This window comes from Populus alba, chromosome 5 (assembly GCF_005239225.2).
Source record: "Populus alba chromosome 5, ASM523922v2, whole genome shotgun sequence".
Classification (NCBI taxonomy): domain Eukaryota; kingdom Viridiplantae; phylum Streptophyta; class Magnoliopsida; order Malpighiales; family Salicaceae; genus Populus; species Populus alba.
The window spans coordinates 4,634,437-4,660,339 of NC_133288.1; the positions used below are offsets into that span (position 1 = coordinate 4,634,437).

The 25,903-nt window shown below is 34.2% G+C and overlaps 2 protein-coding genes and 1 long non-coding RNA gene across 7 annotated transcripts; all 3 read left to right on the plus strand.

Annotated features, from left to right (window-relative positions):
• The first annotated feature begins 527 nt into the window (after nt 1-527).
• Nucleotides 528-8,293, plus strand: LOC118032548 (uncharacterized). Of its 2 annotated transcripts, XR_012169795.1 has the most exons (4): nt 528-723; nt 852-933; nt 1,063-1,601; nt 8,067-8,293. It is a non-coding gene; the product is annotated as an uncharacterized lncRNA (long non-coding RNA). The 2 variants fall into 2 exon arrangements; XR_012169794.1 differs by lacking the exon at nt 852-933 and having other exon boundaries at nt 530-723.
• Nucleotides 8,294-9,535: 1,242 nt separating this feature from the next.
• On the plus strand, nt 9,536-13,832 carry LOC118032581 (ABC transporter I family member 10). Of its 3 annotated transcripts, none has more exons than XR_004684676.2 (7): nt 9,536-9,629; nt 9,750-9,933; nt 10,039-10,125; nt 11,708-11,833; nt 11,916-12,038; nt 12,260-12,469; nt 13,530-13,668. XR_004684676.2 is itself a non-coding variant. In XM_035037313.2 (6 exons), the coding sequence occupies exons 1-6, from the start codon at nt 9,556-9,558 to the stop codon at nt 13,737-13,739; spliced, it is 804 nt and encodes a 267-aa protein (XP_034893204.1). In that variant the 5' UTR covers nt 9,537-9,555; the 3' UTR covers nt 13,740-13,832. The 3 variants fall into 3 exon arrangements, 1 of the variants encoding a protein (XP_034893204.1); XR_004684675.2 differs by having other exon boundaries at nt 12,260-12,453; XM_035037313.2 differs by lacking the exon at nt 12,260-12,469 and having other exon boundaries at nt 9,537-9,629; nt 13,530-13,832.
• A 1,336-nt stretch (nt 13,833-15,168) lies between these two features.
• On the plus strand, nt 15,169-22,635 carry LOC118030331 (GDP-mannose transporter GONST1). 2 transcript variants are annotated; one of them, XM_073409612.1, is made up of 10 exons: nt 15,169-15,188; nt 16,618-16,776; nt 17,893-18,130; nt 18,291-18,430; nt 20,104-20,233; nt 20,788-20,886; nt 21,169-21,323; nt 21,797-21,913; nt 21,995-22,092; nt 22,234-22,635. In XM_073409612.1, the coding sequence occupies exons 3-10, from the start codon at nt 17,912-17,914 to the stop codon at nt 22,284-22,286; spliced, it is 1,011 nt and encodes a 336-aa protein (XP_073265713.1). In that variant the 5' UTR covers nt 15,169-15,188; nt 16,618-16,776; nt 17,893-17,911; the 3' UTR covers nt 22,287-22,635. The 2 variants fall into 2 exon arrangements, with proteins under 2 accessions (XP_073265713.1, XP_034890285.1); XM_035034394.2 differs by lacking the exon at nt 15,169-15,188 and adding an exon at nt 15,250-15,712.
• The last annotated feature ends 3,268 nt before the right edge of the window (nt 22,636-25,903 follow it).

The following is a 25,903-nucleotide window of genomic DNA, read 5'->3' on the forward strand; positions in this document are numbered from 1 at the left end:
CTAGTGACAATAATATTAGATAACAACTCCTTAAACATGATATTTTCTTCTAAAAAAATAAGATATTAAATATATATATATATTTTTTATCATATCAAGATAATTTTTAATTGATCACCATAATATCTGGCTGTGACATGTCTCATCAACTTGCTTGCCCACTTGCTCTGTACCTCATTATATGGTCACTCTCAATCTGTTAGGTCCTCTTGAAATTTATTTTCTATCAAAACTGCGATGTGGGCCAAAACAGGCGAGGAGGAAATATTAACTCTGAATAACTACATATATCAAATCAGTAGTTAAGAAACTGGTCGGCCCACCGCATGGTTCCTGGTTGGCTGCTATCAGCTAGACAATATATCCTTTTCCAAGCAGTGCATCAATTTGAGCCGCAACATGGTGGTGGGGTTGCCTAGCTATAACATCTAGTTAATGCCTTTTGATATCTTAGGTCCTTGGTTAATGGGTTCGTCAAATCATGATTAACAGAATAATTAAGAGAAAATGTTCAGTCTTTGTTTCTTAACCACGCGCGTCTAAGTTGCTTTAGTTCATACACGTAAACAGGAGGAGGTTAACTTTAAAAACGTTTCTTCCTTGGAAATTTAACTCAACTTCTCTTCAGTTGATCTCTTTGAAGCGAAAGAATGATTCTCTCTATACAATAGCTAGCGTCCTGGCGAATACATGGTGAAGATCATTAGGCCCTTTGGTTAACTGGTAGAGTTATTTCCTATGTCACTCTCTCTTTTATCTTTAAAATCTATTTGTTTGTTCTTTGCAGTCGTTTATGTTGTTCTGGAGTCTTGATAATCTTTCCATGAAGATTTTTTTTTTTCTTGGCGCAGCGGGCTGTTAATGAATAGTGGAGGAATTTGATGTAAAACATTCATATCAGATTTCAAAAGCGCACTGTTGCATGTTGAAAATGTATTATCCTTTTATAATTCTATACTACTTTTTGAAGTTGGAATTCTGTGTAAATTTTTACACTCGGATATTCATGTCCTTTTTTAATTCAGGTTTTTAGTATCTAAAATTGTGTGCTTATTGTTTCAGGATATTCATCTTGATCTTCACCAACAATCTCCACGTACGCTCACCTCCGTCAACTTTTGTATTATGGCGTCAAGCTCTTCCGCCGTTGCTCCTCTGTGGAAGTATGATGTGTTCCTTAGTTTTAGAGGTGCTGACGTCCGCCATAATTTCCTTAGACATCTTGATGATGCTCTAGATCAAAATGAAATCGAAACATTTATCGACTACAAACTTGGTGCTGGAGAAGAGATCTCACGGATCCTCTTGGAAAAAATCGAACAATCAAATGTTTCAATCGTCATTTTCTCCAAAAACTATGCAGATTCTCCTTGGTGTTTGGAAGAACTGGAGAAGATCCTCGAATGCAGGAAAACGTTACAGCAAATTGTTATACCAGTATTTTACCATGTTGATCCAACCCATGTCCGGGAGCTGAGTAACAGTTATGGAAATGCACTTGCCGCGCATCAGAAAAAATTCAGTTCAGACAAGGTGGACAATTGGACACGTGTTTTGATCGAAATAGCTGATCTAGAAGGCTGGCATTTTAATGACACTAAGTAAGTTATTACCTTTTCTTTTTTCTTTATTTTAACTCCTTGTTTGATATCAGTATAAGCATCATTTATTTGACAATGTCACTGGTGATTTTCGAATGACAATGACGTGTTTTTCTCCCTCCTAGGGATAAAGAAAAGAAAAGGTTTTTGATTTAATTATAAAATTATTAATAAAGTTTACTTTAGTGGTTTGTGATAAGAGGTTGATTGTGTAAGAGAAAGACACATCATTTCCTAATATACTTTACTTGAGATAAACTATATTGTTGCTGTATTGTTTTTTATGTTAAGTTTCTTTGGTCTTTTTATAAGGTATAAGGCAGATCTCTCTTCATGAGAAAATCTTTATCTTATTGGGTTAAATCCTAACCGTTCTAAAGTCTAAATTTTAGCATCGTATTTATTTATTTATAATTTTTGTTTTTTATCTTTAATATCTAATTATATACTTTACTGTGTAGTTTTACACTCTCAAGTATTAAAATGTACAACTAAACCTTAACACTTTAAATATAAAGTGAATAAAATGATTGATGAAGGGCTTTTTGGCCAAATCCTAATCGTAAACTAGTTATGATACCCATTTTGCATTTTAAAACATGAGAAAGATGCTCTTTTTTTTTATATATATAAAAATATACTTGGAAAATTTTTAGGATTTGGCCGTATGCATGAAAATAAAATATTTTTTTGTTTCTTTATTGTTTTTTTAGAAAAAGGAAATTGATTTAAAAAAAATTTAGATTTTTTTTAATTTTCAATTTTTTTTGAAATTTTTTTAGAGAAAACCGGGTATTTTAATACCGAATCTATATCTTACAGTGTAAATATACAACTTGATATTATGTAAAATTGGTAGAAAAACACGCGTGAAAATTACAAATATTTTGAAATGGCCCTTGGAATCGTTTGAAACTTTTTTTGTTTATTATTATTATTATTGTCGCACCCCAAAAAATCCAATCTAGGCGCGTGACATCGGCTGGCGATTTTTATCGTTGTTGCGTTTGCTTGCATTTGTTCGTGAGAGTCGCCACCTAGTAATTCATTGAGGGCTACTAGGAAACCTGATGTACTGGTCTTGTCAGAGATCTGCGGGTAAGAGACTGGTTGTGGTTAGGGAAGGTATTAGCACCCCTAACGCACCCTACCTGAGGTAAGCTGCTAATTTGATGTGTTAAAAGAAGTTTTAATAATTGTCTTTTCATCGGAAATTAGAAATATCACTTACGTATAAGTTAATAATTCTTAACCGTGATCCGATCAAATATTAAATTCTTGCAATTTTATCATCAAAATTACAAAATAAACCCTAAAACATCCTAAGGCTTCAGGAACAGTGCACGGGAATAGTGCTGGGAAGGCTTCTGGGGGAGAAAAACAGTGGCGGCCGTCTTCCCACGCGCCCCCATCACTGGCGGTGCGTGGGTTCACGCGCCGCCGCAAGAAAAACACTGCAACAGGGGGGGCTGGATCGACTTCTTCCCATCATCCTTTCGTCGCCGGCGGTGTGAAGTAAAGCCACCTGCAAAGTCAAGAACACGCAACAACAGTAGATTTTAATTTTTCTTGCTCCTTCCCGGATCTGTTCTCAGGTCTTCTTCTCCGCTTCGGATCGGCAAATGGGTCTGTTGTGTTCTTCTTCTCCTCTGCTTCAGGTGGCCGCCAGTGACTGGGAAGCTGCTGGTGGTTGTGGATCTGTGACCGTCGGGTCTATTCGGTGACCTTGTGACCGCTGCTGGGTCGTTACTGGTGTGCTGCGGCAGCACGACGTTGAGAGGCAGATCGGAGGAAGAGACGCTGGATACTCCTGGTGATGGAGTTGAGACGATGGCTGAGAGGGAAGGAATGACGCTGTGGGCGTCGCTGCGGCTGACGGAGGCAAGCTCGTCCGGTGTTGGAGGAAAAGTGAGCGGCGGCTCTGTGTGCAGGCCGAAAGGGAAGATGACACTGCGGTGTGGTGGAAGAGCTAGAGACCGTAGGGGGGGAAGAAGATAGGCCGGCTGTCAATTGGGAAAGGGACAGTGTATGGCTGAGGGAAGTGGCTGTTTGGCTATGGAGGAAAAAAAAATTCAAACCAGGGGGGAAGGGGGGCGGCAGGCTTGGTAGAGATAGGTTTAGGTTATTTTTTTTGTATGTGTTGAGGAAACTGTTGCTAGGTTTTTCAACTTGGTCCCTCAACTTCTTTCTTTTTTTGTAAATTTTGATTTTTCTTATTTTTTTGTATTTTTTGAAAAACGAGCAATATCAACGTCGACTCAAATGCGGAAACTCAATGATTTTAAAAATAACGCGTGAAAAGTCGAACGCGTTCGAAAGTCTTTTGAAAATTTAAATTCTTTTTTTTTTTTTAGACGACGTTGAAAATGCTAAAATGATGAAAATATATTAAAAAAACATATTTTTTTGAATTTTCATTGTTTTATTTTTGTATTTTTTGAAAATATATCAAAAACATGGGTCAAAAATTGGGTAGCAACAATTATTATTATTATATTGGGTTGGGCCCGACCCAACCAACAAGGTCGGACCCAGCCGGGTTAGGTTGGAGCAACTGGTAGCGAAACAGACTGCGCCTTCTTTTTTATTAAGCTAAACACGGCCTAGCCATTTGGGTTAGATCCAGCCCAAACTCACATGGTCACTTGCCTAGCCTAGTGACCATTGGGTAATTATCATGGCCATTGCATATAGAATGTAAGAGCCATGGGGGTTTTAAGAGGAGAAAAAGAAAGGAAAACTTGCCTCGTCGAAGAAGGAATGTTGCTGGTTGCATTTCTAATGTTACAAGAAAGACCGAGTAGTGGTTAGTGGTGGTGTTAGCAGCAAAGGTGCGGCGAAAGAAGAGGAATAAGAGGTGTCGGGGAGAAGAAAAATGGAAATTGGGAAATGACTGATTTTTTTTTTCCAGACTTTGGCTTCTGATTTCTCCTCCTCTAGGCCATGGAATCCATCTTTATTCTGTCTTTAATAGTGCTAAATTTTAGCTATTGATTCGACTTGGAAGGATCTCAACCGTTGGCTCAAGGGTGTTATCATGGCCTGGACGAGTTACTGTAAAAAGGGATGGTCGGGTTAGCCATTTTGAGGCGGTGCCACAACTATTGTGGCTTTAATAAACCAGAAAGGACTATATTGGGGTGTAGTTAGATGTCAAGTGATAGTTTGCGTGCAAGTTTTGTCAAATTTGGTGGAGAGATAAGACATAAAATGCCTTGAGAAAAAGGCCATTGAAGCAACTTTTTCTGACTTAAATGGAAAAGAAGATGAACAATCACAAAATGACATGTCGTTTGGTCCTTTTTTACTATTCAAAACGACACCGTTTTGGACATTTTAGGGTTTTGGCCAAAGTTTAATTTGCCCCTCTATCTTTTAATTTCTTTCAATTGCACTCCTAATTGACCATAAACTTCTGATTTTATGCAATGTTTTCCTTGTTGAACTTCATTGTCAATCTCGAATTTCAACTTTTTTTCACTTTAATCATTGGTCCTAGATTTATGCAATTTGACTCTCAATTGACCATTAAACTTTTAATTTTCTTCAATTTCTCCCTTGATTTCAATTAATTGAGTCCTCATAGTTTGATGCTTTTTTACAAAATGCTCATTGGTTGTGAATTTCTGCAATTTAACCCTTAATTCACATCAAAACTTTGATTTCTTACAATTTTACCAATGATTTAAACCAATTGACTTGGTAAAAAAATAAATTTAATCTCTTAAAATTTCAATCTTCTCAATCAAGCACAAATTGGGTCCCTATACTTAATTATTCACTAATTAAGCCCCTAATAAAATTAATTTAACTCATTTAAAGTATAATTAAGTCCTTGCACCTAATTAAATCCTTCAATTGGACTCAAATTAATTCTTAAATATAATTACACTTTAATTTGGCCCATAATTAAATCAAATTGGCCCATAATTAAATCATGTAACTTGACCTTAAATCTACCTTGTCTCTTTAGTTTTGGATAAAATGGGGTATAATTATGCTCCCAATTCCTTCCAAAATTACAACTTGATTTTTCTACATTTGAAATCCTCTTAGCTTGCTTTTGTCAAAATATTAGTCTTCTTGCTATTACTATTTTATTTTTATATTTTTATTTTGAAAAGAAAAAAGGTAAACAATTTAGGGAATAACCTAAAAATTATGACAGACAAAACATTGATGTTATTTTAAGCAATTTTTTCACGTACACTAAAATTTCACCAAGCATTCATACCGATTTTATTAATGTCACATGCTTCATTCAAATTTCATGTTAATCCAAATAAACCAAATACCGACATCAAAACAAACTCATAGATTAATATTAACGTTCACATAGCAATCACAACCTAGAAAATAAATTCATAATTCAACACAGTAAATCAAATTATTTTGAAACCAAACACAAATCAAACCAAATTAACAGTCCAAAAAAGTCCAAATATTATATAAAAAAAAACATTTAGTTCCAAAATTCATAATATTTTAGCAATGTGTCCAAGAATGGTTTGAGTTCATAAATCGACCTTTTAAGGCATTTAGTGTATACATGAATTACTGGCATTACTGTTGCCACGTGGATTCACGCGCCGCCACTACTGGAGGATGGCTGGCTTCTAGGTCTGAAACTCCTCTCTCTCCTCTTCACTCCAATGGAGGTGTTCCCTCAAGTTCTTCAATGAGGGAGATCTGGCCTCCCAAAGCTCTGGTCCCTCTTTTCCTTTCTTTCTCCCTAGGCAAGCGGTGAAGATCAACACTATTTCTTCTTTATTTCAAGACTAAAAGGTTGTTGGTGTGACTGGGTTTCTGCTTTAGTTAGTGGCAATGATGGGTTGTTGTGTTAATGACCACAATTGGAATAAAAAAATAGGGGAAAACACGATTATGGATGGTGGCTTTGTCATGGATATTGTGGTGGGTGAAGGTTATTGGATCTGTGGGTGTTGCCATATATAGGCCGGAGTGGAGAAGTTATAGTGGCTAGTGAGTATGGATCTACTTACATGAATGTCTATGTATGGTCTTTGTTGTATATTGAGTGAGAAGGGTAATCATGGCTGATGGTTTAGTGGTGGTGGTTTTTATGCTAGTATTTAGAGGTCGGTATGGGTTGAATGGTTTGCAAGGATTTGGTGGGAGGCTTTAGTTGGCGAGGAGGGAAGGTTGCTGGTTATGCAACCAAAACTAAAGCTTGTGGGCTATGGTGTGGAGGTAGGGGCATTGGTGATGGAAGGTGATTGGTGGGATAACCGATAATAGGGAAAGATGGTGGATTTGTTATGTGTTTTTTTTTTTTTTTTTTTTATGGTTTAGTTGTTTTTTTATTAAAGAAGATGGAGGGACGTAGCAAAAGGGAGGGGGCTGGTTTGGTTAGGCAATTAAGGTGAGGGTGGAGGATGGTTGAGGCTTTTTTGTGTAGGTGGTAACGAGTCTATGTAGAGGGAATAGATCTAGGGTTTTTTTTTATGGCTCCCCCATTCTTTTGTGTATATTAACACCTATTTATAGGTGAAATTTTTTTCCTTTTTCCCCAATTGTTTGGTCCAACATTTGTATTTTGATTTTTTTGAAAAAGAGCAATATTAACATTGACTCAATAAGAAAAATCAATGATTTTAAAAATAACACATTAAAAGCCCAATGTATTAAAAAGACATTTGAAATTTGAATCCTTTTAAGGCGATGTTGAAAATGTTGAAAATGATGCAAATATATCAAGAATATACTTTTTTGAGTTTTCATTGTTTTTTGCTATTTTTTTTTTCAAAAATACTTAAAAAATGGGTAGCAATAGTTCTCTCAAAGAAATTCAAGTTCACTAAGAAAGCAAAGGATCAAAATCCTTTCCCTCATTCAAATCAAATCAAGTAAGGGATCAAAATCATTTCCTTCATCAAATAAAATTAAGTTAAGATATCATATGATTAAAGCTTATGGACTCATGTTAATACTATTTATCTTCATTAAATCAAGCCAAATTTAAAATCTCACACTATTGAAGCTTGCTTGTTTGAATACTCTGTCTTCATCAAATAGAATCAAATTATGATCTCACATGGTTAAATATTTCAAGCTTATGTGGATATTCTCCATGTTCATCAAATAAAATTAAGTTAAAATCTCACACGGTTAAACCTTTTAGGTTTGTGTGAATATTCTTCATCTTTATTAAATAAAATCAAGTTAAAATCTCATACAGTTAAAGCTTTTAGGCTTGCGTAAGTATCTTTCCATCTAAGTAAGATTCATATATGACTATTAATCAATAGATTCGTGCACGTAAAAAGCATCTCAAAGGAGTTTTCACCTTTTATTTGTAATCAAATTCATTATTATAATTGTTTCACCATTAATTTAATGTATTTTAGTATATAGATTTTTGTGTGTACAAAACTTTGTAAAATACCTTTGAGTTTTATGTGATTGTTTCCACTTACTATGTTTATTTGTTATACATGTTCCCAGGAAAGAGTCTGAACTAGTCCAGGAAATTGTTGATTACATTATGAAGGAGCTAAAACCATTATCCTCAAGCAATTTTTGTAACTTGGTTGAAATTGATTCATGTATTAGAAAGGTTGATGATATTGAATATTTCATGTAACCAATTAGTTGGTTACACGTAGTACTAAATTTATTCCCTTAAAACATATTTATCATTAATAAAGGCTTTATTTATCTTTAATATTCAATTCTATTTGATTAATGAATCTAATGTTTGATTAATGAATCTAAAGTAAAAATAAAGCTTGTTGAACAAAAAAGTTTTGCATAAAAAAATATAAAGTTATTATTTTTATGAGATTTCTATTGCATTAAAACGTTATTCTTAAATATTCTTGATCAATGTTCTATTAAGATTGAATATTAATTAAAATTGTTGATACTAGTGCATATTATGTTCTTTTCTTTATGAAATGAAGCAACTGCTTTGATAAACTACGGTATGAGGATACCTTGAACTAATATGCAAGTGCTTGTCAGATAATATATTTATTGAATTGACTCTCATAGAATTCTATATGGAGAGATCACTTATTTTTATGAAAAGGCTCACATGAAATTTGTATAAGTGATCCTTAAACTTGAGATCATTAAGTTATCTTATATGAAGAGTGTTATGATTTGATTAACCACAAGTTATCATAATCAAGGATAAAAAATGGGTAGATATTATGTATAACATAAACTATAAGAAGGTATTTAAGTAATCAAGAAATGATTCATCACCCTAAATAAATTAGAAAAAAATGTTATATCTATTGTCAAATAGTATTGATTGTGAAAACTTTGACCGAGGTGAAATGAGATTTGAAAATAGTTTCAAATCTTATTTAAAGAATTAATAATTATAACATTGAGAACTAAAATAATTTAACAAAGCATACATACTTCATGATATAATTTTTAAAATATTTTATATTATATTATAAATAAATAAATAAATAAATAAATTTATGACAATAACTAAATATGAAAATATAAAAAGAAAATAATTTTAATAATTTACATTGATAAAAATTACTTGTATATAAAAAAAAATATTATATTATACATTCCAGATAACCTCTTAAACATGTCTTTGGGATACAATAAAAAAAACATAAAACTCAAAAAAACTAGTTTTTTTTTTTCGTTGAAAAATATTGTATTTAAATATAAAGTTTTAGTTTTTCCCTTTTCTAATCTTATTTTTCTAAAACATTAGAGTATCAAATAGTCCCTATAAGTTTTTAAAATGTCAAAACACTCCAATTTCGTAAAAAAACCTTTTGCAAAATCTCATGTATTTTTAACCAAACAAATCTAACAATTTTAATTAAAAAAATCAACCAAAACACAATTACTTCTTTAAATAATCATAGCCCATTAAATGTTAAACACTCAGCCCATTCAAATTTATCTTGTTAGCCCAATAGAATGCTTTATAATCTCAGACCAAGTGGTTTTACCTATGGATCTCCCCGCTCTGTTTCGTGCTGCTGCTCCTCCCAACATCCCCCCTCTTCTCTCCGCTCCATCCCCAAGGTACGAACTACACACTGTCTCTCTCTCTAGCAATTCTCCAAACAGATTGCGGGCTTGCTGATTTTTTTGTTTTTCTCTGCTTATTTTATATTACGTTGTTGATTCTTGTATTTTTTGCAGGAGTAATTACATTATTGAGAAAGACAATAATATTGCCATTGAAGGTAGGAATCTAAACTTCTCAATCAAAACAAGGAAAGGGGATTTAGTTCCCATTCTTAAGGACTGTTCTCTTAGCATTCCATCTGGCCAGCTTTGGATGCTTCTTGGACCTAATGGGTGTGGAAAATCTACTCTTTTGAAGGTAACTTCAACTTTTACTTCGTTCATTCAAAAAGGTTCAATTTTGGGTTTTAAGATGCTGAAGAAGGAAAGAGATGATGGGTTTTCTATATTGTGAATTAGACAGATTCTGGCTGGTCTTTTGAACCCAACTAGTGGAACCTTGTATCTGAAAAGGCCTAAGAGCTTTGTTTTTCAGAATCCAGACCATCAGGTTAGATTTTTCCTCCTTTAAACTTGTGTACATGCTGATTTTGTTCTTTTCTCTGAGCGCTTTAGAAGAGACGTTCTGTTATTTTACATGGAAGAACTTGTGTAATACCTGTCATTGATGTTTGCTTCAAATATATTTTTTTCCCTTTCATTTCTTGATTTCTGAGGTATTTAGACCATTTTATTTGGTGACAAAGCTGGATTAGCTCTGCAACATTGTTTCTATAGAAAATGATTATCTAATGATGCTCTATTACTGTTCTAGTCAATCCCATTTCTTACTACTTCATAGAGCCTCTAATTGTGTATCCTACCTCTTATTTCGACAATTGCCTTTTTTGTTATTAATCCACCAAGGGAAAACATTTTAAAAGTTTTTCTTTCTAAAAATAATTCCCCAAAAGATCCTGTGTGGAGGTTAACATTAGTTTCTTGTTTAGAGAAATATAAATGTTAAACTAGAGCTACTATCTGCCACTCATTTTTTGTTGATATGCTGGGTTACAATATGTCTGCAAGCCACAACACAAGGACCACATTGTTTATAATTTGCGCCAATCCTAGTTATATTTTTGTTTTAATTTTGACTGGTTTGGCATGCCTGCTCCCTTTATAATATGTGGTTTTGTTTCTCATGTTATGCGGCATATTTTTAGTGAAAATAAACTTTCTTTGTCACTATCTTGCCCTCCTTTTCTGGCTAGCAAGGAAGATAGAAGAAAAATAAATGCTAGAAGAAAATTTGAATATTCTTCTTCTGTTTGTCTCCATGAAAGATCATTGGAGGACAGAAATTTAGAAATGAACAGTCCTTGTCTCGTTCTCAAAATTTTCACCCATCCATAAAAATCTGCTGTCAAATTCTTCACGCATCCATAATAATCTATCTTAAATTTTGACATCTTTTGAGAAGGTTCATAAGCACCCTTTCTGACATATTTGCCAGGTTCTTTCTTTTGTACATCAAACGGAAGGAATGAGAAGAGATAAAGAGATATTCTCCCTATGGTCATTAATCAAAGGAGTTTTTCTTCTGCAGGATGCATAGCATCAAAACATTTATCGAGAAGTGACTAAAAAAATTCAATCTGGAAGTAGAATGAAATTTCTTCTCAAATTCGTTTACTCATTATAGCTCTTTTTCTAGTAATTTTATCAAGGGCACTTTTCCTATCAGCTTCTGTTAGTGTTGGTTCACTGCAAAGTACTGCAAGAATTCATTTTTATTGGTTTCCACTTTCCACTTAAAGATAACTCAGTTTAATATGAAAAGTTATGCAATTTCATGAGCTACATGATTTAATAGTGTCAAATATGCTTTACATTGCCATCTCTTGAATATCCTTCCATAAAAATGTAGTTACTTTATTGCTGGATTTTATATCATCTCTATGACCTGCTTTCCAGCAGACAATAACAAAACTTTGTGCCAATATTTGCATTTCTGATTTTGTTCTTTTACATATTTTTTTATTGTACCCTTGCAATTCTGCCTTTAAAGTTAATGTGTAACTACAAAATTATAAAAAATGAGATCTGGTACTTACAAAATTTGATAAAGGCAACATCCTTTTTAAGTGCAGGTTGTGATGCCTACAGTCGAAGCTGATGTATCATTTGGCCTTGGGAAGTTGAACCTGACTGAGGATGAAGTTAAGTGCACGGTGTCAAAAGCTTTGGATGCTGTGGGAATGTCTGCCTACATGCAAGTAGGGTCATGAACCATATAACTTTCAAGACATATCTTAACTTCATGTTTCTTGCATAATCACCTTCTTCTGCCCTCATCAGAGGCCAGTTCAAACTCTCAGCGGCGGTCAGAAACAAAGGGTTGCGATTGCTGGTGCTCTAGCTGAAGCATGTAAAGTGCTCTTATTGGATGAGCTAACAACATTCTTAGATGAAACTGATCAGGTATATTAGTTGCTGTGCAATTTAGCTGTTTCGACGATTGATGATGTCAGATTATAACAGAGATGAAGCAGTCAGGTAGGAATTGGCATTTAACATTGTAGATGTAGGTTCTTTCAGGGTAGGGTAGGTGAGGCAGTGTTGTCTATTAGCATCACCACCTCAAGGATTGGTGCAACAGAGAGTGTAGTGGACAATCTTGACAAATGTGAATGATGTTGTAGGTGAGGACCTTATTAGTACTAGTAGTAATGGAGGATTTGACTGAACATTTCCAGTGATGAGGACTGATGCGTTCTACTACTACTACTACTACTTAAATGGGGGGTGTCTTAGGAATATTTGGGGAGTACAACAACATAGCATGTGAGGTTTTAGAGTGAAGCTCTCAAGGAATCCAGAAGGATCCTTAAATGAGGTAATGAATGGCAGTGGTAAGATACTTCGTCATTCAGATCTTGCTAAGCCTCTAGCATGCCTGTGGTAAGATAGGTGTCATGCATCTAGAATTATCATCGCTACATTCTCAAGCTCCTTCAAGAAAAGTTAATGAATGTCACCTTGGGCCAACCTTATTAGACCTGCTTTGAGGTCACCAAGTCAAGTCTCTTTGTGCCAGGGTTGGGCAAGTGTTTGACTTGTTAGCTCAACCATAGGAATATTTCCTAATCTTTAGGCTAACAGGATGCTTAGGGAGACTTAATTTGGTGGGCTTAGAGAGGAACCTCTTAAAGTTGCTCGAGTTGACATGAACCTTTATTGAATGTGCTTGATAATGTAAGGACGCATGTTGCCTATCCTACCATTGACACACCTGGCTTGACCTCTACAGTCGGGTATCATCCTTACCACTATAAATAATCCGTCTAGTTTGTTCTGACTATTCCTTTACTTGAGAGCTCTCTCCAATCTCACACTTTCTCTCTCTACATTACCTTTTTTGGCTAATTATTCCTCTGTGCTGTTGTGCTCCACAAATTTTACTAGGAAACACCCCCTTAGGTTAGTAGTCAACATCTTTCCTAATCATTGGGTATATTTAGTCGCTTCACCTATTTCTAGTACCAAGTTCTCACCTGCTACAACATTCTCATCTGTTAAGACTTCCTGCTTCTCTTCTTACACCTCTCTCAACTGCACCAATTTCCTAATGCAGCATTACAAGATACTTCACCAGCTCTACTTTGAAAGAACCTGCTTCTACAAACCGCTATATATCTATGTGCGATGTTTAAGCCTAGTTGCTGAAAGCTTGATGCCATGGGCACGCTATTAGCTTGACATCAAATATTTTGCTTTCGCTTCTTCAAGTACATGACTTGTCTGGAGAGATGCATATAAAAAAAAAAACAGCTAAATCACCTTAATGCTGGAACTTCATTTATGTTCGGCAGCAAGCTCTGATTTTTTTTATTTTTCATTTTTTATTTTTTTTGTGAAAATTATTATACATTTTAAACAAGAAATAGTGCTTATTGAAACATTGATTTCTAGGTTGGTGTGATCAAAGCCGTTAAGAACTCCTTGAATGCATCTGATGATGTTACGGCTCTATGGGTGACCCATCGATTGGAAGAACTTGAATATGCAGACGGTGCTTTATACATGGAAAATGGGAAGGTTGTCAAGCAGGGTGATGGATCAAGCATAATGAATTTCATCGAAGCCAGACAATCCTCTTACATCAACCGAATTAATTCTTGAGGATATTCTTTTAAATTCCTTTCTTTGGTTCCTAACAATTCTCATGTTTATGATCTCAGATCCTAGTTATCTACAAATATACCGATTCCCCCAGTTCTCTTGTCCTGTTTTTTTTATGGAACACCAGGCATGGTAATAAGCAATCCTGAAACATGTTCCAACCATCAATCTCGCATGCCTACGTTCATTCCCTTGTAAGAGTCGTTGAGGCGTGATTGGAGATAACCCTATTGCATTGTTGTTTGTCTCGCTGGACTGCCATAGGAACTGGTTGCCCCTCGGCTTTAGTGTTTCAGAATGCACTGAACTGCAGTAGAGTCCTTGAAACATTAAATTATAACATTAAATACAACGTTTAACAGAGAGATGTCCACTTAGTCAGGCAATGCCTCCACCAGTGGCGAAGATTATTCCTGCACCATAGCCAAATTCCTTGAAATTTTGTTCTGTGCAGTCCAAATCATCTGAATAAGCTAAAAGCCAAGCACATTTTGATACTTTCTTGATTCACTAACCTGATATGTTTTCAATGATTCCCAATTGAGCTAGTGGATCTTGGGTGCGTCGGCAAAACAGAAGCACTGAACCCATTCACGTAACAGTGATGGCCGCCAAGAGTGAAGAGTCCTACAGTAGTCTTGGACATCGGCCCGTCCACTGCAAAGTTGAAGATGGAAATGTATCTAACTGAAGTAGTTGGTTGAGCTACCACAAGCAGGACATCATTGAATAATTTTTTTCTTTCCCTGCCACCATGGCTAGTGGATCTTCCCTTCTCTTTCTTACTGAGTCAGAGGCTGAGCAACTTGGTTGGCAAACACTTCACATGCAGTGATTTGGTAGGAACCTGGCTCGCCAAAAATCATCAACAAAGGTCTACAATTGCATGAATTACAAGAGCGGGCATCCTCCAAAGTTGACTTTCAAAGTTTCTTTCTTTGAATTCTCAATACTTGGTATGAAAGACTGGTCAAAGCCTCAAAAGCCCTTTTTTTTTTAAAAAAACATAGTTAAAACCATACAAACCAACTTGCAATTTTAAAATGTTTTATTGTTCTGTAGGAGTTGTTTTTTTAAAATAATTTATATTTTAAAATATATTAAAATAATATTTTTTATTTTTTAAAAAATTATTTTTAATATTAATACATTCAAAAAATTTTAAAAAATAATTATAATAATAGTTTTTAGCAAACAGATTACAACATAATTACAAACAGCCTCTTGACAGTCGGATAAACAACAATTTCATTATCCAAATAGACTAGAAGAATACTTGCATTAAGGATCCCCTTGTGGCCATTGATCGAGCATCCATGTCTGAAATTAAAACATAGCCATGATTAAAAATAGTAAATTTGCAACGTTACTTACCAGATGAAACCATTTCATCAGAAGTGTCTACCTCATTAGAAAAAAAAAAAAAAAAAAAAACCAGTTATTCAATAGGTAAGTTTTCTAGATCATAGTACTATAATTCTTCCATATTTTTCCCTACCAAAATTATCTTGTGTTACAAATTATTGCTTTAGAACCCTTTATTACCTGCATCTTTCTCTCCTAATTCCCCTTATCTATTTTCCTTTTTAATTTCCAAAATTCTCACTTTCATGACATTTGACCAAGAAACCACTAAAAAAATATCCATCTTGAAATCTAATGTATTAAAAGGAGCTTTCTTTTTTGAGTTTACTCTCATCCATCTCTGAACAACTCTTATATGCATATTCAGCTTTCCAAATTCTTTCTGAAGTTTGAAGAACCCAACTTGGGTTTCCTCGCTTTTTCTAGTTCTAATCTCTACAGGGTTCAAATTTGCTTCTCAATTTCACAAATTCTCCTTCTTTTGGACAAGACCTCTTGCTTAATTGATATTTCTCATAAAGGGCTTTAATTGGTGTCTTCTAATTTAAAAGTTTGGCCTTTTCTGGGTTTTATGGAGCTGCCAAACTTTTAGCTTTAATGGGTACAAGGTGATCCCTCCATTTTCCCTTCTTCTTTGGTTTACTTTTGCTGTTTGTTCTGATTGCTCTCTATTGGATATGAAATGGGAACTATTTTGTTGATGGTTGTTTTAATTTGTAAAAAGAGTTAGTTTCTTTATATATTTTTATGTATTTGACAATGGTACTTGAAGTTATAGTTTTTGCTTTTAAGTTACAGTTTGGTTGCCCAGAAACCTATGGGAAATGAAAGATGTTAGAATCTATTGATGGGTACACCTATATTGGCTCTCAATGATCTCGAATTGAAAGCAGAAGTGTCAACTTGGCTTCTTCTTCTTTTTACATGTATCCTTGATCCTGTTGTACATTAGCTGATCATGCCGTTCTTTTAAGGGTTATGCTGTTAATGTTGATAGTGATACGTGCATGCAGCAGAAACTCAAATGCTTCAAAGCTTTTTGTTGCGAGGCCTTTTCCTTACAAAGTGGGAATAAAATGCAGTTTTGAAGTTGGTCACTTGATTTTATTTGTTAGCCTTGTATAGACTGGTGCGTTGTGCACAACGGAGACAATTCATATCCTTTAGCTTTCCCCTTTTTTGAGGACTAGAAATTACATTTTAGCTAAAGGAATGGGAGGGCTAGTTGGTCTTTGTTATATTTTTTTATTCCTTCTAAATGCTCTTGAGTAGTTGAGCCTGATAGTATAAAGAACTGAACTTTCCACGCTAGAATTTTTGAAATTCTCAATAGACAATGCTAATATAGTTACTTAATGATTGTTGTTGAGATGATATGTTTCGTTCCCTTTTTACTATGCATATCATGTACTATTCATTTTGTAATCTATGGTTTCCAACTTTTTTTTCATTGGATGAACCTATGGTTTCCAACTTCGGGGAAATGGAAGTAATGTTGTGTTCTATATTGAAGGTCTATTTCTTTGGATTCTCCCGATTCTCTTTATGAAAGGAATCTCATAGATGATTCAGATAAGGTTAACCGAAATGAGGAAAGAATCCTGAAACTTCACGAGTCAAACGGGGTGGTGGAACAGACCTCGAGTCCATTAAAAAGAGAAGTAATTAACAGGTATGCTTCCATCATTATTTTAGTTTATCTGCTCAATTTATTGCTTGATATTGCATGTCAGTGATCAGTCGAGATTGTGTACTTTGGACAATGAGAGCTCAAGCTACTTTTCTTCCTCAATCATTCCTCTCTTTCTCCTTCTGTGTATGTATTTTTTGTTAGCCAGACATCATTGAGTGGACTGGGTTTAATTAAATCTGTTAGAAAATCAGGAAAAGATGTTCTTGAATTGTTGAGTACATAGATGCAGACTGAACACATAGTTCAGTACTAGAGGGTGCCTTTGCTGAGAGTGCACTCTGAAGCTTGAAGTTTTTTCAAATAATTATTCAAAATGTGCTTTGAATGCATGACACATGGTTATCAGCATTTTTTTTATCCCTACCTTTCATTGGGGTGGGGTTTTCTTTTCCTTTTTTCTCTCTCTCCCTTTTCAGTGTTGTGAGGCAAGGAACTGAAAACATTGTCAATACTGACATGGAAACTCTGGGTGTTGGGTGTGTTCCTGGAGCTTTATAAATAATGATGACGCCCTCATGATTAGATGAAAATCAATTGTAAGAAACTTAGAGTGAAAGTTTTTTAGTGAAGGTTCTAATTTGCGCACTACAATGGAAATGGAGTAGGTCTGCCAGACATTAGTGAAATGTTCTCAATAAATCGTTATAGTTGTCAATAATGATAATGTTTAACAATTCTTGCTGTATCATTTGGACTGAGGCTTATAAATAGCAGGAGAGGTTTAGGGTGCATTCTCGTTAGCCATTATGTGATAGTGGAGCCTTTATGACACTGCATATCTTGAACTGAGGTCCTCTTAATATTTGAAATGAGAAAAGAATATGACAGTTGCACTGAAACATAGTTCATTGATGATATTGTGAATGCTCAAATGCCATAAATTTGTCCATGTCTGCTTTTTTCAGAGTCCTTTTGACTTTCTGTGGTGTGAGAGTTTTTTAGGATCCCTTATCTTTCATACTTGAACTGGCTTTTACTTCTTTCTTTTCCTTTCCTTCTACTCCCTCATCTCTGTTTAGTTGATATGCAACCAACAATGCTATATCAGAGTTGCAGTAGTTGTTCAATACCTTATCTTCTTTTATTTTCATACAGGCTATCTTATTCTTTTTCAATGAAATCTCATGAGAATGATGAAATTGACTTGGAAGGCGGCAAGTTGGTAAAAGATAAAGATAAGCCAACACGTAGTAAAGGTGTAATTAGAATACAGAATCAGGCCTTATTTTCTGGCATTGCTTATTGCATTTCCTCCTGCAGCATGATACTGGTTAACAAATATGTGCTTTCCAGTTATGATTTTAATGCTGGGATTTCATTGATGCTTTACCAGGTAATTTTTCATACTCGTGTATTATTCAACTTGTCATTTTTTGTTTCTGAAACTGATTTTTTGGGTTTTTACCTGCTCACATTCAACTCAAGGAATCGAAAACAGACTCCAATATCTATAAGTTCTAAAAGCTCATGAAACTTTGTTTTCTCTGCTGCAGAATTTCATCTCAGTTATTATTGTGTCAGTGTTGAGATTTCTGGGTGTAATATCAACAGAACCACTAACTTGGAGATTGATTAAGGTCTGGTTGCCTGTAAACTTTATATTTGTCGGGATGCTTATCACAAGCATGTTTAGGTATGACATCTTTTCTGCTTTATGATCTTTCTGTATAGCCATTTTGTGCATTCATTTTAATAAAAAGAATGTTTGGACATTTGGATTTCTAAATGGTATTTGGACTTTTTTTTGTCTGGATGACTCACCAGCTTATGTCATATATGCTATCAGCATCCTATCACACTTGAAATGTATATATATATATATATATATATATATATAGCAAGACTTGAAGTACGATTTACCTAGAACTAGATTCAGTATCGAGCTAAGTGATACAAACTGATTATTTTGCATAAAACTAGAGAGAATCTTCATTTTTATAAATTGACCTTTTGGTTTGCTGTCTTATATTTCTTATACCCTGCAGTTTGTAAACTGACAGGCCATTCTTTCAAGGTTTTGCATGTTACAACACTCAACATGACTAGGAAACCTTTCTATTTTGAGTGGATGAATGTAATATTTTTGTTATGCAAATCTCCAAGAAGAAAGTACTGAAGTAAAACATGTTACTCTGAAGAACATGAAGAGTAAAGAGGCTCTCATTTATGTTCTCGCATTTGTTAACTTGAATGAAGAAAGAAACATACGCCGGTCCCCATGGATATCATATGCTTAAAACTCCAGCGGTATCTTTCAAACTTTAGGCTGAGATTTTCACATGGGTTTGTTCAGGAATACCAAACTACAGCTTGTCTTCTTCTTCTTCTTCTTTTTTTCTCATAACAAATACCCATTCTCATTGACTATTGGAGATTAATTAACATATTTTGCTGAAGTCCTATTAGTTTAGAAGCTGAACTTTTTCCAAGATGACTTCTGTTTCTAGAATCTGGAATTCCTGAAGTGCTATCTTATTCTGAATTTGAAATTAGTGTTTCCTTGTGTTGCTTGCTCATTACTAAATATGATATATAGGTGAGAGGATGCCTAATCATTTTCTATTTGCATTTAGTCACAGATGGAAACAACACAAGAAAGAAATACGAAAAGCAAGCACAAGAACACAAAATTATGTTGAAAAAACGATCACTCAGAAACCTAATTCAAAATTTTATTGTTGAATATTTTATATGTAGTCTACCTCTCTAAGAGAATTACAACTCTTTAAATAAACCTAAAATCTAATCTAAACAAATTAGGAAACCTGAAAATAAAGGAAAAGCAATAAAAATCTTAAACAAAGCTGGAAAAATAATAAAAGAAATCTAAATTAAATAGGAAAAAGAACTCAAAATCAACATAGCAAATCCTAAACAATAACTTCTGGACCTTATTATTTGAAGGCCTTTCCAACCTTTGATGTATGAAATTTCAACTATATAGAAAACAAGGTTTCTAGAATATCCAAGTAAAATTTCAGCCCGATCCAACTATCATATCGAAAGTTATGTCCATTAACATAAGGTTGCATGTGAGGAAAAAATCTCCTTAATCACATTTCATCTTCAGTAAAGTGTCTGACTTCTTGAATGGCACTTGTTATAACCTGGATACAAACTTGCAGTCACATACATGTGATGCAACCTTCTAGAAACCTAGAAGTCATAGTTTTGCATAGTTATTTACATTCCCAATTATGAGATCTCAATTTTTGGTTTGCTTGTGTTTGGATGTTGAATTATAAATTAGGGGCTATGTTTATATTACTGATTACATTGATTCCTGCTATTCTGTGCTTTCTGCAGTTTGAAATACATCAATGTTGCCATGGTCACAGTCCTGAAGAATGTTACTAATGTCATAACTGCTCTTGGTGAAATGTATCTATTCCAAAAGGACCATGACAGTAGAGTATGGGCTGCTCTGTTTTTAATGGTATGTTTTTTTTTGTTACAAAGATGGTTTTCGGATTTAGTTGGTTTAAGAATTAGTACTTTACCTAGAATGATACAGTTAGCTTGGTAGTTGATCTCATCAATAGCATCTCCCTGTATTATTCTCCTATCTATTCTATCTATTCTTGTATACCAGCCATATGGGTACAAGCTATGCCATTTGGACTGATGGTGGAATGCTTACTTAAAAAGATTTAAAATATTGAGTCCAACAAAAGAATATCTGGAATATATATGTATAGAGAGAGACTTTGAATGCATTGTGTATGTGTGTGTGTATTTTTATTTGGGGATGCGTGGATAAAATTGTGAATACGATAAGAGGGGGAAATGAATGGATGTTTTAACTCTGGCATTGAGGATATGTGACTCGTTGAATTATTTGGGTCAAATTATATTTAGTAATGAAAATTTTAATGCATTGACATAGAATGAAGGGGGTATATTTTTTCATGTTATGCATGTAATCGTTCTTGTTTTTCTCCAACTTGGCCCTTTTCACTTGGTCTCATTTTTTCTGTTTTCCTTGTGCAGATTATATCAGCCATTTCTGGAGGAATTACTGATCTCTCTTTCCATGCTGTTGGCTATGCATGGCAGATCCTTAACTGTTTCCTAACAGCATCTTATTCGGTAAAGTACATAACTTAGAGGTTTTGCTTTCTGTACTTTGGTTTCCCTTCATTTTTTAGCTTAATTTGTTAAAATATTATATCATTTTGTTATATATTATCAGGATTTAAATACTCATATTTCATTTTACACACTTATTTCATATTGATGCGTAGAATAAAGTTGGTTTATGCATTTGATACGCTTATCCTTTATCAGCTGTCTCAGTTAACATGCCATGTTTCATTTTAATTCTAAACTGCAGCTGATAGATTTTCTGTTTCTTTGATTTTGTTGCCACAGCTGACTCTACGCAGGGTTATGGATACAGCCAAGCAAGTCACAAAATCTGGAAACTTGAATGAGTTTTCAATGGTTATGCTAAATAATACCCTTTCTTTGCCACTGGGGCTTATTCTTATTTTTGTTTTCAATGAAGTGGACTATCTCTCCAGAACGTGAGTTTCTCTTATCCGTTTCCATTTCACATACTTTACTGCTGGTTTTATGCTTGTGAAAGTGTACTTTATATTCTGACAATGAATATGAGTGTTTTGGTCTGTCCATGATCGGGATGTTCATAGGGCCTAATTAGCCATTTCAGCTTTGAATCATCATTTGACCACCTTCTTCCCTGTGTACCTAGAACTCATACTTGTTGCTAAATTTATTGTTTTTTATTTTGTTTTTGCCCTCTTCTGGTCTTCTCAAATTTTCTAGATTAGATTTCTTTCTGAGAACTTGCATTTAACTTCTTGTCAACTTGAAGAATACATGTATCATTTTTCTTTAATTATCTTCGATATTGAATAAAGAGAGAAAAAATTTGGTCTCAAACTTGGTTAAATTGATTTATTTTTTCAGTTGAATTTGTGTATTCTTTTAATGGATTATTAAAAGTTTCTAATTAAATGTCATAATCCTTTCGCAGACCACTTTTGAGGTTACCTACCTTTTGGTTGGTTGTGACGTTAAGTGGTTTTTTGGGTCTGGCAATTAGCTTCACTTCTATGTGGTTTCTTCATCAAACAGGGGCTACCACATATAGGTAAGGATTAAAAAATAAACAATAGTCAATTACAGAAAGATGTAGTAGAGGCACTTCTAATCCATGATTCTTAATCTGCAGTCTTGTGGGTTCACTGAACAAGATTCCTCTGTCTGTCGCCGGCATCCTCCTGTTTCACGTGCCCACCAGTTTGCAAAACTCAGCAAGCATTTTATTCGGTAACATTTCTTCGTTTAGCCTGCTTAAGAGTAAGAAATGCATAAGCACTATAGCATGCACGCGCAACACACCTGTAGAAGGTGTACATCTGCAGGCACTCTTGAACATCTTGGAGCTAACAAAAATAATTACTTTTGTAGGTCTTCTGGCAGGAGTGATTTTTGCTAGAGCCAAAATGCGAGAGAGATCTTAGAGCTGACTTTCCCGACTTGTTGTATTTGTTGTAAACATGATTGAGACCTGCAATCGAGTGAATTGCATCTGACCAGTTGCATACACCATAGACCTGGGAATGGGTTGCGCAGCTCCCTTGATGAGGAAAACATGGCAGCACATCTTTTTCTTTCTGGTGTGCTGTTTCATGTTGAACTTCCATTTTGACCAGGATCACAGGATTTTGTTGCGATGCATTGAGCATCTGGTTCTCTTGTATTGCAGAAACCATCATGTATAATTTATAGGGCCTCGTTTTGTCCCTGTATTTGCTTTGTTGTTCTTATAGATTCTTTTATTGGATATGAAATGGCATGGTATATTTTCCAGGTTTTTTTCTTGTTCTTTTTAAATTCAAGTTTCATATAAAATTTGGAAAATATATTTGTGAAGAATGTCACTGATGTACATTTTACCCATCTAGCAATTACTCAACCACTGAAAAAAATTTAACAAAAGCCTTGTATCAACATGATGCTCTTAAAAGCCTTGTATCAAAACAAGTAAAGAGCCTTGTATCACATTCATGATTCACAGGATAATTATCGTTGATCAGCAAAATAATTATGTAAGAAAACAACGTACAATAAAGTGATATAATTAAGCATGGCCTCACAGTGTTCAAGGAGATATATGGCAGAATAATAAATGTGTTAATATATCCATGCGTGTGTCAAGGTCCAATTTCTGGTGTGATTATTGGGGTGTGCTAAGAAGCAGACAAAAAAGAATTAATAATAAAACTTTAGTGATAGAATTAAAAATAATGGCAACTTTTAGGTAGTAATAATGGCTAAATTATTGTGAAGATGCATACATTTCTTTACTCCCCAACTCCATTTTTTTATTGTGTTTGTGACACACCAACCCTAGGTCTTTTTTCTTAATTTTCAATGCTATCATTTTTTGTTGACCTTGTCGTGGCTATATATTCTTTAACACAAATGAATATCCCCCGTATCTTGATTTATCTCTTTGGGATGCCCTCCACTATATTATTCTTGATTTCCATTTATATAATCACCCTTTCATTGTCCATGAACGCATTTTCAAGGGACAACAAGCAAGGTGGAGAGGCATGTTCAAGATTTTCAAATCATATTTAAGTTTGAAATGTTGCTGTTGATAGATTAGTTTTCAGTGTAAATTAAAGATCATTTAGTGATATCCTTTGGGCATGGCCTGAGGCTGTCTTCTCCTCGTACCATTGAGCAGCATGTACACAGATTGAGAGCTGTTTAAAACAGGGTATGTCACTGAACCAGGCCTGAAAATCTCAGCAGCTAAGACCCAATTATGCCTTCAAGTTTTTCATTTAAGTTTTTCCTTTATATATTTATGAAAAGCCCTAAGCACGCCTGTGTATAAAATGATGAATACCGTTCTACTTGAAAATAATAAACCCGTGGAGTACTGATGTAACCATGCATGTGATGGGAATCTTAATCCCTTTATTATTATTATTTATATTGGTATTGTGTTAGCTTTTATATACTTCAACTAATCTCATATGTTCTGAAGTTAATGATCATGTTAGCCTCTAGTGACCTTGAGATTTGTAAGATTAGAATTGATGGTTTTTTAAAAGTAAATTTATAACCTGATCAGTTGAGTTATATCTTTTAAAATTGATGAAAATCGTAATCTTAATAAAGCTTGAAAGTGCTTCAAAGGAGGATCACCAAATCTTGATGAGTTGAAATTTGAAGTTGCTAGGAGCAAATAGCTGTTAGAACACCTAAAGCATGCTGTATAGCTTGTAAATATATGATTTGAAGGAATTTGTATCCCTTATAAGCCTTGATAATCACTTGGATGCAAATCTTACATGATTTTGTGTGGTAGAATTCTGCCAAAAAGAATGAGGTCAGCCGCCATTACAGAGTAGATAAGACACCGGATTATGAACAATCTTTTCTTTTGAACTAAACTTCCACCCATTATGAGAAAAAGTTGATGTTAATGTGCATCTAAATATATATTATTATTCACCATGATAATATAATTACTATTTTATCCTTTAAATAAAAAATTGATAAACTTGTTATTGGGGTAAAATATGTTTGCCCTTATAGTTCATTATAATTAATTACTATGATCAAAGATAATTCAGTATTTTTACTTCTTTTCTATGTACATAAACCATTGGTGTGATGGGTACTTGTATAGATGGGTTACGTAGCTGAAGGATGGTTTATGGGGAGGCTGTACGCTTTATTTTATAAATAAATAAAAGGTATGTGTCTCCTTTGAAATTTTCTTCTTATTTTATATTTTGATTTTTCGTAAACAATATGTAGACTATTTATATTCAAACACATGAGAGATAGAGAAAGAGAGGCTGTGCGTGATGTTTTGACAATGGAGAAAGGATCTAGTGCTGGCAATCTCTCTCTCTCTCTCTCTCTCTCTCTCTGTGTGTGTGTGTGTGTGTGTGTGTGTGTGTGTGTGTGTGTGTGTGTGTGTGTGTGTGTGTGTGTGTGTGTGTGTGTGTGTGTGTGTGTGTGTGTGTGTGTGTGTGAGTGTGTGTCAGAGAGACAGAGAGAGAGGGTGGAAAATGGCGTGATGAGTTGTAATTGTAACCATGTACATAACCCGCAAGACGATAAATATTAAAAGCAGAGGCCTTATTTTGTCCTTTTAAGTTAATAGTTTCCTCCCTTTTGTCTTTCTCGAAGACTTCTTTTAGCTTTTTATATTTTGAGTTTTATAAATACAATATGTAATTAAAACTCCGTGTTTACTATAGATATGGGTGTGTTTTTAATTGTGTTTTTTATTTAAAAGTATGATAATAATTATTTTTTATTTAAAAATATATATTTTTTATTTAAAAAAATTATTTTTAATATCAATATACTAAAGTAATATAAATATATAAAAATACTTTTGAAATATAAATACAATCAGGTTTTAAAAATAAAAATATCAAAATACTTTTGATTCCATGAATTTCTCATTTATCTCTCAATGACGGAACTTTACTTATTTTGTTTTTTGAGGATCGATGAATTAAATAATATTTTTATTTTAATTTTTGCCTCTTTTTCTCCCGCTGAATTAATTGTTTCCTTGCCATAATATTTCTCTTTTTACTAGTATCGTTGATACAAGTCTGATCCTAGATATAAAAATATATAAAATAATCTTTTTAATAATAAAAAATAATATTATCGTGAATATAAGACATAAAAAAATTAATCAAATTTGCCTGATGCAGAGGCAATCTCACAACATCAAATAATAAAAACTAACTCGAACATTTCTTCCATCTTCCAAAGTTAACCATTTGTCTATCTTGTAATAGTTGTTGCAGCTTTCTTGATGTGGATCTTGTAGAAGGGAAGAAAGATGAGGGTATTTTTGAAAAATAACTTTGAATATTAATCAGAATTGGATTTGCTTTTGAAAAATAACTGTTTCGAGCCCTTGCTCTGATCATCTTGACTCGAGAATGCACATGATTGTGCGATCTAAAAGCAACAGGGACTCCATCATGATGTGCAATTATTGTTCATCTCTTATGCTCTGGGGCATCGCAACTTCCTTCATATCATGCATGCCCTGCCTGCCTCCACCAGTACGCGTGACCCCAAC

Excerpts from the sequence above, each read along its gene's own strand:
- LOC118030331 (XM_035034394.2), top strand. Across the intron at positions 18,131-18,290 it reads TTTCATTGATGCTTTACCAG|AATTTCATCTCAGTTATTAT; the intron begins GTAATTTTTCAT and ends TCTCTGCTGCAG. Across the intron at positions 20,887-21,168 it reads TCCTAACAGCATCTTATTCG|CTGACTCTACGCAGGGTTAT; the intron begins GTAAAGTACATA and ends TTGTTGCCACAG.
- LOC118032581 (XM_035037313.2), top strand. The coding sequence starts at position 9,556 with ATGGATCTCCCCGCTCTGTTTCGTGCTGCTGCTCCTCCCAACATCCCC. Across the intron at positions 9,630-9,749 it reads CTCTCCGCTCCATCCCCAAG|GAGTAATTACATTATTGAGA; the intron begins GTACGAACTACA and ends TATTTTTTGCAG. Across the intron at positions 11,834-11,915 it reads GAATGTCTGCCTACATGCAA|AGGCCAGTTCAAACTCTCAG; the intron begins GTAGGGTCATGA and ends TGCCCTCATCAG.